This window comes from Photinus pyralis, unplaced genomic scaffold (genome assembly GCF_008802855.1).
Source record: "Photinus pyralis isolate 1611_PpyrPB1 unplaced genomic scaffold, Ppyr1.3 Ppyr1.4_LG8, whole genome shotgun sequence".
In the NCBI taxonomy this organism is placed as follows: Eukaryota; Metazoa; Arthropoda; class Insecta; order Coleoptera; family Lampyridae; genus Photinus; species Photinus pyralis.
This window is the reverse complement of record NW_022170819.1, coordinates 19592854-19607224: the sequence shown is the minus strand read 5'-3', so window position 1 is coordinate 19607224 and position 14371 is coordinate 19592854. Positions and strand designations below refer to the sequence as shown.

General features: G+C 35.1%; 2 protein-coding genes across 2 annotated transcripts; one reads left to right on the top strand and one right to left on the bottom strand.

The window, feature by feature from the left end:
* Nucleotides 1-69: 69 nt before the first annotated feature.
* On the top strand, nt 70-1319 carry LOC116179400 (transcription factor AP-1-like). The gene is made up of 3 exons (XM_031499191.1): nt 70-224; nt 385-824; nt 879-1319. Exons 2-3 carry the CDS (start codon nt 509-511, stop codon nt 1253-1255), a joined length of 693 nt encoding a protein of 230 aa, XP_031355051.1. The 5' UTR covers nt 70-224; nt 385-508; the 3' UTR covers nt 1256-1319.
* A 4294-nt stretch (nt 1320-5613) lies between these two features.
* LOC116179821 (H(+)/Cl(-) exchange transporter 7) lies at nt 5614-14368 on the bottom strand. The gene is made up of 13 exons (XM_031499671.1): nt 14075-14368; nt 13881-14024; nt 13635-13833; nt 13475-13584; nt 13283-13426; nt 11074-11251; nt 10734-11025; nt 10550-10688; nt 10235-10501; nt 9794-10183; nt 6569-6727; nt 5908-5991; nt 5614-5858 (listed from the first exon to the last, which is right to left on the bottom strand). Exons 1-13 carry the CDS (start codon nt 14129-14131, stop codon nt 5676-5678), a joined length of 2346 nt encoding a protein of 781 aa, XP_031355531.1. The 5' UTR covers nt 14132-14368; the 3' UTR covers nt 5614-5675.
* Between the last annotated feature and the right edge of the window lie 3 nt (nt 14369-14371).

Below are 14371 nucleotides of genomic sequence, written 5' to 3'. Positions count from 1 at the left end.
ACTATACAACAGACACATCTAAATTGCCCATGGCAATATTATTATTCTATGTTTTTACGTCATATTTCCTTGAAGTGTGAGTCATCGCTTGTTATAGTAAATTTTGTGTTTCTCGGAACAAAAATTTCAAGTTAAAAACGTAGCGCCATTGAAGAAATTATCACTCTACTATTTGTAGTGAATCATCATAACATCGGCAGAATTACATTTTTACACATTATGAGGTGAGTGTACTTGCTAATTTTACTCTATTGATATGTAACAGATTTTGTAACAGCAAAAGTAATCAACAAGTTTTATGAAAGAGGTCAGGACACACCTTGTGGTTGTTCATCCTGCCTTCACTTTACATTCCATAAAATTAAAAGCAATTTGCACTTGCAGGTTTTATGGAACTGACTGACACCACCTACTACGTTTTACTTTTGATTGTCTTATTACCGATCAAATTATTCTTCGGTTTATGGGCCTGGTTGGGTTGGGAGTTGTTCAAGAATAATTAGCTGTTATGAGCGGTTCGTCCGACAGCACTCAGAAACTAAACAGCATGAAGCGAAACCTAACTTTAGACTTTAACCAGGCGAAAAAGCCACATTTGAACTTGAGCGCCGCAAGTTCCGTCCTTTCCTCGCCGGATTTAAATATGCTAAAGGTCGGCACTCCGGAATTGGAAAAGATGATATTGGCGAACGGAATTTCCACAAGTACGCCGACACCATCCGGGCTGATTTACTCGCGAACAGTCGCGGAGGATCCCGAAACATTCGCCAGCGGATTCGTTAACGCCCTCAACGATCTCCACAATAACGCCAACACAAGCTCTGGTAAGTCGGTTACCGAATCTTATATACGTACGTAGATACTAATAAATGTTTTAGCATCCGACAATTCATCAAGTGCCACAGTTTATGCGGAATTAGAACAGCCGACCCTGGGATTTTTAACGCCGATTATCAAAGAAGAACCTCAAACCGTTCCGAATATACACAGCTCGTCACCTCCACTGTCGCCAGTCGACATGGAAGCGCAAGAACGGATCAAGCTTGAGAGAAAGCGACAACGCAACCGCCTTGCTGCCTCCAAATGTCGTACGAGGAAACTGGAACGAATTTCCAGACTAGAAGACAAAGTAAAACATTTGAAAGGGGAGAATGTTGAGCTCGCCTCTCTCGTCAATCAGCTTAAAGAGCAAGTTGGCATATTAAAAGTGGAAGTTATGGACCATGTGCAAGCCGGATGCAATATTATGATGTGATAGTAGAATATAATTATCTAACATTATTTTTGTAAGTTATTAAGTCAAACAATGTTGAATTTTTTATATGTATATTTTAAGAAAATAAATAGAGTAATTTATAAATTTAGTTCACAATTCAATTTAAAAAAAAAGGGAAAATAATGCAATCATAAGAGGGTGACAAAACTGTAGATATAATATTTGCCCCCAAAAGAGGTGAGTGGAAGTATGCCCACCTGAATAAACAAAATCCAGCATGGAGTAAATAAATCGAGATAAGTGCTGTTGGGAGCCACATAAACAACATGGCAAAGAAAACTATATAAAATAAATTAAACAAATACAGGGTGGGCCATTAGTGTATGTGTGTGGAAGATTGTGGGTTTATTAACGTACATACATATTTAAAATTGATTGGCGGGCATGTTGAGAGCCCTTAAACAACATAAAAATATTTCAACGAAATTGCAATTGTTATACAGGGTGATTTATATCAAAGTTGCTTTTTTTTATGGAAGCCCCTGTCGATTTTTCAAAAAGTAGATGTCCAAAAAAATTGAATATCGAAGTTATCTTAAACTGAGAAGGCCGTGACTCGGCAGTATTACTAATCATGAAATGTACTAACATACGCCGAACGCCTAAAGTTAAACTTATTTTGTGTTAAAAGAAATAACTCCGTCAATTTTCAAAATGTCAGTCAATAGTAACTTGATTTTTTTAAATGAACTACCAAGTTTTTTTTATTGCATGAAATGTAGGATTTTATGAACTTTCTAATATGTCGGTATGTATGTCTTGCCTATTTTTTGTAATTCGAAAATTTAATAATTCAGCGTTTTTCGATTTTTAAAGCCTCTCGGTAATCAGTAGGCGGTTAAAAATTATAAACACCAATTTAAATGATAAAACATTTACCCCCCAATAAAACAAAACAAAAACTCTTGTTTTTCATAGCCCATTTTAAAAAATAAAATAATTAATTTGGCATTTAAACCAATGCGTGAGCTTAAATAAATCAATTTGAATTGTACGCCACGAAAGCCGTATTGAAAAGTATTAAAACAAAATAAAATGAAATAACATCTGTCAATTTACTTCAATGGCATTTACAATTCTGTTGTTCATTGTTGATCAGTTAATTTGTTAGAAAATGGAATTTGAATAGGTAACATATTTTAAACGGTGCTCTTTACTATGAATTTTTAAGTAGGTACTCAATTTTTTGCTCTTCTACAAAATGTTCTGATAGACGTAGAAGAAATGTGGTTTCAGCACGACGGTGCCCTACCTCATTTTGCTATAAACATTAAAGAATGGCTGAATCAATCATTTCCTAGGAGGTGGATAGGTCGACGAGCGAGGCCCTATAAATTCAAAATTGACCAGCGCGCTCCCCAGACCTTACACCACTTTACTTCTTCTGATGGGGATACGTAAAAGGAACTGTACCTGTCAAAGAAAGATTTTCTAAACCCGTCGACAAATGTTTGGTCTTGAATATTTATTGAAATAATTGTTATTTTTCTCTTTTTTTTTAATTTAAACTTTTTATTTTGATTTTTATCGTTTTTGAGTTTTTGTTTTGTTTTATTTGAAGGAATTTTTTTATAATTTCAATTGTTTATAATTTTTAATGGCCTACTAATTACTGAGAGGCTTTGAAACTCGGAAAACACTGTGAATTATTAGAAATTGTTGAAAAAAAAATATGTAAAAGATAAATACCGACATGCTTGTATCGTTAGAAAGGTAATAAAATCCTAAATTTCATACAATAAAAAAATTGTTATTTCCATTTAAAAAAATCAAGTTGCCTTTGATTGAAATTTTGAAAATTGACAGAATGATTTCTTTTAACGCAAAAGAAATTTAACTTTTTCGTTCGGCGTATGTTAGTACATTTCATGATTAGTAAGCTTGCAGAGTCACGGCCTTCTCAGTTTAATGATGCGATATTCAGTTTTGACTGGACATCTATTTTTAAAAAAAACGACTCATTTTAGATATTATTTCCATTTAAAAAAATGCAACACACTAATGGCCCACACTGTATAGCAAAGAGCTCCTGCGTATGACTATAGCATGGCTAAAACTATGCCCAGTTTGAACTTCGTGCAATTTTGTTAATAACTAACGGAGATGTCAAAATGCCCTTTGTTATTTTTTGGCCAACATTTCCAATTCACGAACACCCATCTACAAATCCGATTAAGAATCCAACCGCCAAATTTCATAGTTCGAGGTATATTGCTAACTGACAGACACTGCAAAATTATGAAGTCGCTATAGGAGATGCATCACTTCGTCAAAAACGGCAATAAATCGAGCGATGCTGTCGCTTTTTGTCTGGTACACCTTCAAGTTATAAACTACCTCGAAGTCAAAAAATGCCAGGGCCCTAGGACAATTCCCCTAAAAGCAGTTAAAAACTGCAGATCGACAAAACGCAAACAAAAGATCACACTTAATTTTTAAAAAAAAGGCGCTAAAATGAAGAAGAATTTATAACTGAAAGAGGATAACGAGGTCAGACACGCGTTAAGAAAGAAAAAGAAAAAATGTTTCGGTGTAAGGAGAGTAACTTTAGCACATTTTCCATGCATTGGATCAGTACTCTCCAAAAAGTCGAGCTATATGCGCCATGTCTTGCTTTACTAGAAGCATATCTGTTGTTAAAATTTCAAAAAACGGTCTCCGTAAATAAAGAACGTTGGCATTTCGCAGTTTGCGCATGCGCACATCTGATTTTTTCAATATGCGATATGCTGGCCTTTACTAGGAGCATATGTGGTTAAAATTTTTTTTAAATCTCTACAAATACGAAAGTTAGCATCGCGCGGCCTGCCCATGGGCACACCTGGTGTTTACAATAACCCATATAATATGTTTTTTTGTTAAATTTCAAAAAAATATATCTATAAATAAGAAAGTTGACATTGCGCAGTCGGCGCATGAATCGTCAAGAGTATATAATTCTTAAGCGCATTTTCCATGAATCGATCAATACTTGCTGAAAGGTCATGTAACAGACTATTTATGTGTACAAAAGAAAATAAGTTATGGTGTAAATTTTCTTATAAACAAGAAATGAAACAAGCGTTACGTAGACCTTTTTTTATAAATAAGAAACTTAAAATTGCGCAGTCTGCGGATACACACACCTGATGTTTAAAATATGCGATATTTTTGCTTTTATTAGAAGAATCTTTGGTTACAATTTTAAAAAATACTTCCATAAAAATAAAGAAAGTTAACATTGCGCAGTCTGCACATGCGCATATTAATCTTGGTTGAGCTGCCAGAGCTATAAGCTACCGAATGCAAAAAGAACGAACTAAATATCTTGAGAACTGTAGGAGTAGTTAAGGCCTCGGTCGGACGAATAAGAGGCCATAATAAAGCCTTCGAACATGAGTGGCTAAAAATACAAAATCCATGCTTGCGATTAATATTCGGTATAAAAAAACATGAGCACGTCTGTTCCAAACATAGAAGTGAAGTGGTTGAATATGGAGCGCAAAAAACATGCTCATGCTGCTACACTATTCCATGTCCATGAACCTAGCAGAGCAAGGTCAGCAGAACACAATCAAACATACTGCATAATTAGGCGCTAATTAGGTGCTAATTAAGTGCCCTATTCCCGAATTAAATGCTCCTTTTTTTAAAAAATTATTACATGTTCTGCCAGGTGCATATGAACTCATCAAACCAAGAAAATGAAAAGTGAACTAACTACAATTAAGTGCTAATAAAGTGCTATATCCCCGAATTAAATGCTCCTTTTTTTTTAAATTATTACATGTTCTGCGAGGTTCATAATTAAAAAAGAGCATTTAATTCGGGAATAGGACACTTAATTAGCACCTAATTACAGTTAGTTCACTTTTCATTTTCTTGGGTTTTTAAGGGAGTGCTCGGCTGAGTTCATATGAACCTGGCAAAACATGTAATAATTTTAAAAAAAGGAGCATTTAATTCAGGAATAGGGCACTTAATTAGCACCTAATTATGCAATAGTTTGATTGTGTTAATGTGTTTGTAATTAATGGACATCACTATTCCATAAAATTATAATGACTAAAACACCTCTAGCTCTCTTTATACAGCATGGGAAGACAGAGAGAGTTCGGTTGAATTTGGACGTTGTTTTTGTCCTGCAGTGAAGCAGACCACGACTACAAAATACTTTTAAATTGTAGCACAGCTTCACCACAGCAATGCCTTTATAGGTAAGACTGAAATAAGTAGGAAAATGGCAATACAAAGAGCAAATAAAAAAAGAGGTATCACAGAAACACGTGAAAAAGCAAAAAATTAGAAAGAAACAACCTTGCCCCTTAAATGGTAGGAAGGTTATGAATGATCATTAATATACATAACATAACAATATATTTTAAGTTAATAAATAAAGTGCTTTATATATACAATTAGTTTACAATTCTTTGGATATTAATAATTCATCTACGTACATTTTGCCTTGATGGCGGCACACGCGATACCTCGCCAGATCTTTTCGTGTAACCATCCCGACCACTTCGTTGCTGTCATTTACGATCGGCAAGTGCCGTAAACCCAACGCACGAAAGAGTCTAAACATCCTCGATAAGGACGTGGACTGAAAAGTGAATCTGCGGGCAAATTAATCGTGAGCACGTTTCACTTACATGTAAGACCGAGTACGGTGACGGGTTCATGAACGGTCTCAGATCGACTGTATACATCTTATCTTCGTTACTTATAAAAACCTCCTGCAGTAAGAAATCTTTGAGTTTTTAAAGAGTCATCTTCTGGGTATAATTTTGCATTACACGAACAGAAAAGGATTGGACTTTTTATTATTATTATTTATTATTACTGCTTTTAAAATCACGCAAATGGAAATTAAGAATGTAAGTAGGTATCTAGATACTAACTAGTCCCTTTTTAAATAAATTTATAGTTCTATACTGTATTCATTTTAAGAAGATAGCGCTAGAAAGCATAGGGAAGGTTTGACCTTCACTGTGATTGGTTACAACACGAGTCGGTACTACAATGAAACATAAAACGACTGGTGAACTTTGTAAGGTAGTAGTTTATGTTGCCAACTCAATTTCGCAGTGCTGAATATTTCTACTTTACAATAATTTGGTGCCATTTTATATTTTTCCTGTGTGTGTTTATCTTCAAACACAGCGCCATCTACTGCCTTCTTACAATGAATGCAGTATAGCTCTAAATGAGATGTCATTTTACTACAGTACAAATAAAAAATGATCTTGATTTAGCAAACTCTGCTCTTTCATTTACATCACGAAAAAAACAAAGAGAATTTATACAACTTACGTCTATTGTAGGATAACGTGGATATTCGTCCCGAAATATGGATGAAGAAACATTCTCCCAAGAGTCGCACGTTTCATTAAATAATCGTCTTTGTAGAATTACAATTAACTGAGAGCGCAGTATGAGACCTCGCAATCGACCGTAGGTGGGACGACCATGCTGTAAATAACTGTAGCTCAGATTATGAATAATAATGTACTATAAGTGCGTTAAAGTTAAACTTTAACTTCAGATGTTTTATTGACTATGGAAATCTATTGCTTCAAATAAAGTCTCTGTCTATTGAGGTGGCCTGTGAGATGGAAATGTGTTATAGTCTGTCTAAAATTGACGTGAAGTAATAAATTTACTTGATAGACAGAGACAGAGAATCACTTCTATACAAAAATACTATTTCTATTTCACCAATTTATAATTTATTACTTCGCGTCAATTTTAGACAGACTATAGGATTTGTTTTATATCACCCCAACCTTATACTACACATTGGATGCAATTGGTCCATGTAACTGTAGTTGAACTGAATGTTGACTCTATGGGATAGTCCAGGAGGGGTAATATCAGCAGAAATCCTCAGGAGTGACAATTAGGATAAGTACAAAATTCTACAGTAGCGGTGCAAGCTGGACGTCGAGGTAACTAGCCATAAATAATGTATGTTTTGTATATTGTATACAGGGTGGTTTATTTGCCATGCGCATTGGAATGTTAAAGATCTTCAAAAACTTATTATTATATCAACAATATTTTTAAAAAATTGTGCAGACAAAATTTTTATATATTTTCACCAAGAACAGTTGTAGCAGTGTTATACCTACACACTACATCTTTTACTAAATAGCTCACTCACAAAAGAACTCGTGACAATACCGCCTCGGCAAAATGGCACTCTGACAAAACAGCCCTACTTTCTAGATAACCCATTTCTAATCATAATTGCCATTGTTGAGTCAATGGTAATCATGGTAATTATATCTTGAACAGGGTTAGTGTATGATTAGGGATAATGAACCAAGGAAAAAAATTATATATATCATATTATATCTGTAATACGTGCCATTAAAGTATACAGTGATATTTATTAAGAGGTAGACATAGCGATTTATGTGTATTGTTTTCCTTATGTCTACTTTTAAAAAACAAAATTCTTCTGAAGGGCGCTTCATTTTATGCATCCAATCTAACTTTTTAAAACAAATAAACATCTTTGCCTTAACAGAAAATAAATATCATACGCTCCTTAAACTGTTACCGGCACTATACCAATTGACAACTTTTTCCGCAGTTGAATACATCGCACATGAACGAAAATTAAAATACGGAAGCCATAGCAACAATATTCAAATTAATTAATGTGACAACCAGATCTTCATTTGTTTAAGAAGTTATTTTGGTTGTATAAAATTAGGCGCCCTTATGAAGATATTTTGCCATTTGAAAGTACATAGGGAAAAACAATACACATATATCCCTATGTCTACTGCTTAATAAATAGCACTGTTATTGTCGGAAAGAACAATGAAAATCAGTTGCAACTAATTATAATAATAAAATAATTATCTTTATGAAAAAGTAGCCAAATAACACTCAAAGAGGCCAGTTTTTCAAAGAGATTAATAAATTAATAAATAAAATTGCTTAAATTGTACCTTATATGACGTATTTCCGGTATTTGTCGATGACGCGAAAGATTGTATGGAAAAGGACCCTACACTTTTAGGTAGGCCTTAGAAAATTAAACAAATGAAACACGATGCATTATAAAATAATAACAGCCGTAATTTGTAAATTCATTCAGAAATTCATTCAGAAATTCAGAAAGTGCAGTTTTTTGAATTTGTAATCCCCTTTCTAAAATGCCGATTTCTAACCAGGAATCATTTAATATGCTGGCGATATATTTTGAGTATTTTCAAAATGCGATCACCATATTATTACAATGAGGCAGGTTATGTCCTGGATAAAATGGCAGGCGCCTGAGCTCTACACTGCCTTTTTTTGAGGCCCGAAAAAAAATTGTCTCAGATCGACCCGGAAAAAAATTTTCTTTTAGAATGTGGCCTGTAGAATCCATAATTTCAAACAGTTCCAAGATTGGGATACTAGTTCAAAAGTTACAGCCCTTTGAATTTTTTTTTCGAAACTGGTTTCTAGTCTATAACATTTTTTTGAGAAGTCTGATCGAAAAAGTACGAATTGTTTTGGATTCTACGCACCAAAATTCAAATACTATGCGAAGTATTCGAATACTAAATATTTGTAAAAGTATTTGAGTTACAAAAACAAATACTGCTTCCATAAAAGTATTTAATTACAAAGTATTTGAATACTTTAAAGGATTTAAATACTAAAAAGTATTTACAAAATCGAATACTGCCTAGCTCTGGTTGGACAATATTATATATCGGTATAGTCACAATCAAGGGGGAAATAAAAGTCTCCAATGTTATGGTACACGTTGAACCCCCCCAAGTTGAAAACTGTTATAATGTAAAATTGTAAATGAAGTGAGAAAGTAAGTGAGTACATATCCTGGACGGTTTTCAATAGCTATTTTTTTCTTCCTTGTAATGAAAGTCCCTAGAGCTATTCTCGTATGATTAAGAGAGGGCAACCCTGATTTGAATTTGATTGTTTTTTTAATTAACTTTTTTAAATAAATTTCACTCTCTCCATTTCTTGCATTTTGTGGCAATCCTCAGAGTGACACACCTCCTTGAGCTACTCGTTTTACAACGCAACGTAGGTTTGTATTTGCCGATCATGTGCCATAAGTTTGTTAGTTTTGGCGGAAGTTTTGATTTCTGGTTTTGAGTTGCGCAGTCCTTCTCCGCTGGACTTGGGTTATTACACATATACGAAAAAAAAACTGTTTTGTTGGGGCTATTACATTGGGGCGTTTTTACCACGGACTGTTTTGTTATCTCATCCTTCTCAACATATAATATTATAATAGACATGTTTTCTATGTGAAAATGTACAAGTTTTTCCTTTGGAATTTTTTTATTAATGAAGAAAGAACTTGGTTTGGATCGAGGTTGCTATGACATCAAATAACTAAAATTTTGTTTTTTTTGTTACATGTTTACATCCCCTTCCATGTTTAAATTTGTTACCTTCTCTTAAAGCGCAACCATTTGCTAATACTTATTTATAATGCAACATACTACTGACTGACAAATGATGGATGTCGCTACCTAAGTGTTAATATTAAAATGTAGTTACCTCATCTCGAACAGGCGGATCGACGACAGGAAATCCATTATAAGTAGTAAGATGCAGCAATTCGACTATATGGCCAACTTTATCTATCGTCCTTAAGGTGACCACTGGATGAGACATTACCTCACTCGCATACACATTGTGCACAAAAGGTGGCGGTTCCCAAGGTAGTAAAGGAACACCGTTTAACTGTATGTGAGTGTCATAAATGCCTTCGTTAAAAAAATCTCCTGTCCATTTAGCGGCGATCAGTGTTAAAATAAGTGGTAAAGCGAACGAAATATTTCCAGTTGTTTCCATGATAATAACGGTAAGGCTAATCGTCATTCTTACCACGCCTCCTAATTGCGCAGCTGCACCTATTAGCGCATATTTGCCAGGATGTACGAGTGCCTACAAGTTATACTTCAATAAATAGTTGGAGGCATACGGTTTAAAATGTACGGTCGCATTTGGAAAGAGTTGCAATAAACCAACTGCAACTAGACGTCCCCATGCTGCACCCGTTAGTAATGTAGGAATGAATAATCCAATTGAACACGCGAGCCCAAAAGTTGCACAAGATAATAAGAAGTAGACGACGACAAACACGGACAGAGATAAAGCATTATGAGTGTTTGGAGGATCGTGAAACAGCGAGCGAACTGATGCTTCAGGTGTTTGAAACCATATGCTTGCCAGTACATTGTATTCACCGTCACCGCAATACATCTGCAATTAGAGTTGGTATAAACACAAAGAAGATTGTTTATTAAAAACCTGCGTTGGGAATTTCGTAGGGTCCTGCCCCAGAGGTTTACAATCGTCAATCAGAAACATCATGAGAAAACCTGCAGTTGCAGTAATAGCAGCGATAAGGCACGCCTCAGTAACCTTCAACCACTTATTACGAATATACCTAAATTGTACATATGTTAATTGCACTAAAGCTCAACATACAAACCTTATTCTCCAAACGGACAGCTTGTAGTTCAAAAAATTCCATAGGGCACCTAAGAGCCCACCAAACGAACCCAACAGAATAAAGAACGGCAACTCGTAAATTTGATAGGAGAACTTTTCAAACTGTCCTAAATTAAGTAATCCGGGATAATTCAAATTACCCGGAACGCCGTGATACGTCGACAGTACAACGTTAAGCGTAAAAGTGCTAATAACCGACGCGAAAAAAGTTCGCCACGTTAAGCTTTGGTTCCAAAAACTCGTACCTTCCTCCAAACTAAATAATACACCACCTGCAAACGTAATCGTGCCAAGTAAATTAACGCAGCCGTCAGACTAACCGACAGGAGCTCCAAATGCTGCCGATACGCCTGCAGCTGCACCGCCCGAAACGAAATCTCGTTTCTCGTGGTCCTCTCGAAAGTGTTTGAATATCGAAAAATCGACGTTGAACGTTGTGCTTTTCCCCTGAGATATACCGGCCGCAACTACTGCACCCGAGTGTATCATTGGGCCTTCCTAGAAATATTCATGTAAGCGACTAAGCCTCCTACCACCACATCCATTCGTGTATCTTGTTTAGACCTATTTATTCCATTTGTGCCTTAAAGACAACATAACGTAACTGATAGTAACAAAAAGAAGACTAAGATAGTAAGTTAGGAAACATCTGGAATTAATTGGGAGATTGTTTTGTTAGTTATCTCTTGTAAATCCGGTCGTTGCGATAAGAATATTCGTTATCGATGCCGTAAGCTGATTCAGTGCAAATTAAGCAGATGTTTTTTCGCCAACGTATGTACACAGATGGTAGCAGTAATTTTGCTAAAAAGGAGTAGATGGTTTGGAAAGTTGAAAATAAAGGGGCATTGATTTAAATAGGAGCGACGGACGGACTTTTCAATTTTTTGGTAAAGGTCCTTATCGTTTTCTCCCATTGTACTAAGATATAAAAGATAAGTAACTGCAATGCATAAAATAAATAGGAAAACATCCTGTATATACAGTGGCAAATATATAGGGTGTCCCATTAATGATATTAATGTTGAGCACCCCCTGTCAGGGGTTGGAACCCATTTGAAATATAGGTTAAGAAAACCCTGCGTATACATTTTTTAAGGTGTTTTTAATTCACTTTTGTAAGAAGCATCTTCAGTTTCAATCTCAGAAAAGTGGTCCAGAAATAAGGAAGCTGTATTTACGCATACGCAATCCATTTTGTGTTTTCAATTTGCTTTTGTATGAAGGATCTTCAAAGACGCCTGTCCATAAATCCTGTGGGGTAAGAAATAGAAATTGGGTTGCAGGTTGCTGATGCTGGTAGTCATTTATCTATTTATCATTGTACAGGCGAAAAAGGTTAGATTAGAACGGTATTTTATTTCTTAATGCTGACAGGCCCCTTTATTGCTTTTGCTTTAATTAGTCAACGAAAACTTTGAATAATAAGTAGGTAGTAAGCAGTAAATATGTATAATTCCTGTTTTTAAAATTTAAAATTCTTATTTTCGTCATTTCGTGAAAGGCAGGGGGGGGTATATATCCCCTTCATCCCCCCCCCCCGTAAATACGCCACTGGTTGAGACAGAGGTGTATCCTAACTGTTTTTAAAGCCGTTTTAGCGACCCTGGGGCACTATTTTGTGAAACTTTTAATACCACAAACAGAATCAATCTAGCTACATTAGTTTCGGAGTTTCAGGATGACAACGAAAAGCTTAACTTTTTGGGATGTTGTCATATCTTACTGCTCATGTAGGATAGAAAATTGCCTATTTTAGATATTTTTACGTAGAATCCATGGTGTACTAAAAAATGTTTGAACCAGCGTGTCTAAGATTTGACCCAAAGTACTTTTTAAATGCAACACCATGTACATCTTAACGTCAATGTTTTGCATTTTTTTTCCTGAACATTGATGTATCACAAACTGTATTTTTTTAATATAATTATTTACTCGATTATATATCATATTTTCATATTTTTAATGAAATGACAAGTTTCTACCGCCAGCCATTTTTATTGATTGGTATCGACTGCCTTGGTTACCATGGATACAATAAATAAAACAAAATGTCCATGGCCTACTATTTAAAATCGTAAAAATGAAGATTTCTATTTTTGGTACATGGCTAAAATTTTAAAAAATACAGGTTGTGATATATCCGTGTAATCAGGAAAAATAGTGCAAAAAATTGACGTTAAGCTATACAGGGTGTTGCATTTAAACAAACAATGGATTAAATCTTTGAAACAGCGGTCCAAAAATTTTTGTTCCTAAACCATAAACATAAAAACATCTAAAATAGGCATTTTGTACGTTTTTACTATTTTACATGGGTGGTAAGATACGATAGCATTCCAAAAAGTCACACTTTTCGTTTTCACCCTGTATCTCTGAAACAAATTCAGCTAGATTGCTTCTGTGTTCCAGCTTTTAACATTTACAGATGTTGTTTTTATGGTAGGTACAAATGAAATAATTTCCAGAACAAATAGGTACAACCACTGGATTACCAGGTGAGAGGAGGGTCAGATTGCAGAATTTTACCTTTCCACCCGCCAAACCTCCCACAACTGACAAAACGACCCCAACACTTTTTACCACGAGTGTCTTAATTCGAACCACTTGTGGCACTTTGACCCCATTTAAGTAACATTTTACTTGCGGTATGCCACTGCCGGCAGCAATTGGCTGAAACAAACTGTATCTATACTGCCCATTACATGTCAGGGTGCTTACTTCAACGAATGCGACTAAAGATGCCCCAATGAATACTGGTACGATGTTAAAGCATACATACATAAAATATGGTATATACAATTTTCCTTCTACTATAAACTTATCTACACCTACAAAAGAGTGTTTTTAACCATTTCTAGTATGAGATGCGACCACTTACATTTACTAAGAGTGGCATACTTAATTTCGGATAATTGTTCTATCGATATATCTATTGCACATGCGATAAGCGCAGTACAAACACCAATCAGTAAAAACACCAACCATCGCTGCAAATTTTTCTTTATTAAACACCTGGTTCCCTTCTTCCTTTCCTCATCGAGCAATAAATGATTTTCACAAGTATCATAATCTAAACTCTACAATTACATGAATACACATGTTATTCGTCTGTATGTCTACCTACCTCGTATTTTGCAGACAGCACGTTCAACGTCCCCGGCTCCACAACTTCATCACTCACTATTGTTCGCTTTCGAAGAGACGCCAACAAATTCGAATAATCAAGGGAACCATTCGATAATTCTTCAAGATCGGAGGATGTGCCATTCTAAAAATCTACGTCAGTAAAACCGCACACTTTTGTTTCAAGACACTTACAACTGAGAAGATTACATCACCACCATGCTCTGGAATATCAGGCGTGTTAGAATTCATTCTTTCATTATTGCGAAATAAAGGGCGATAATGATTAATCACCAATGATTAAAGTGAAGGATGAGCAATAAATTGAAGGAGAAAATTGGTAAATATGCAACTCCACCTACAGTGATACGGGATAAGGAAAAACTAAACGGAGATTACTCATCTAATTGTTTATTTATTTTACACGAATACAACAAAGCAAAATACAAAATGTTCAAGGTTATTTGTAACAAAATGCAGCAATTTAAAATT

Excerpts from the sequence above, each read along its gene's own strand:
- LOC116179821 (XM_031499671.1), bottom strand. The coding sequence starts at position 14,131 with ATGAATTCTAACACGCCTGATATTCCAGAGCATGGTGGTGATGTAATC. Across the intron at positions 13,427-13,474 it reads CTTTAGTCGCATTCGTTGAA|CCAATTGCTGCCGGCAGTGG; the intron begins GTAAGCACCCTG and ends AGTTTGTTTCAG. Across the intron at positions 11,252-13,282 it reads GAGGTTTGGCGGGTGGAAAG|GAAGGCCCAATGATACACTC; the intron begins GTAAAATTCTGC and ends GAATATTTCTAG.
- LOC116179400 (XM_031499191.1), top strand. The coding sequence starts at position 509 with ATGAGCGGTTCGTCCGACAGCACTCAGAAACTAAACAGCATGAAGCGA. Across the intron at positions 825-878 it reads TAACGCCAACACAAGCTCTG|CATCCGACAATTCATCAAGT; the intron begins GTAAGTCGGTTA and ends TAAATGTTTTAG.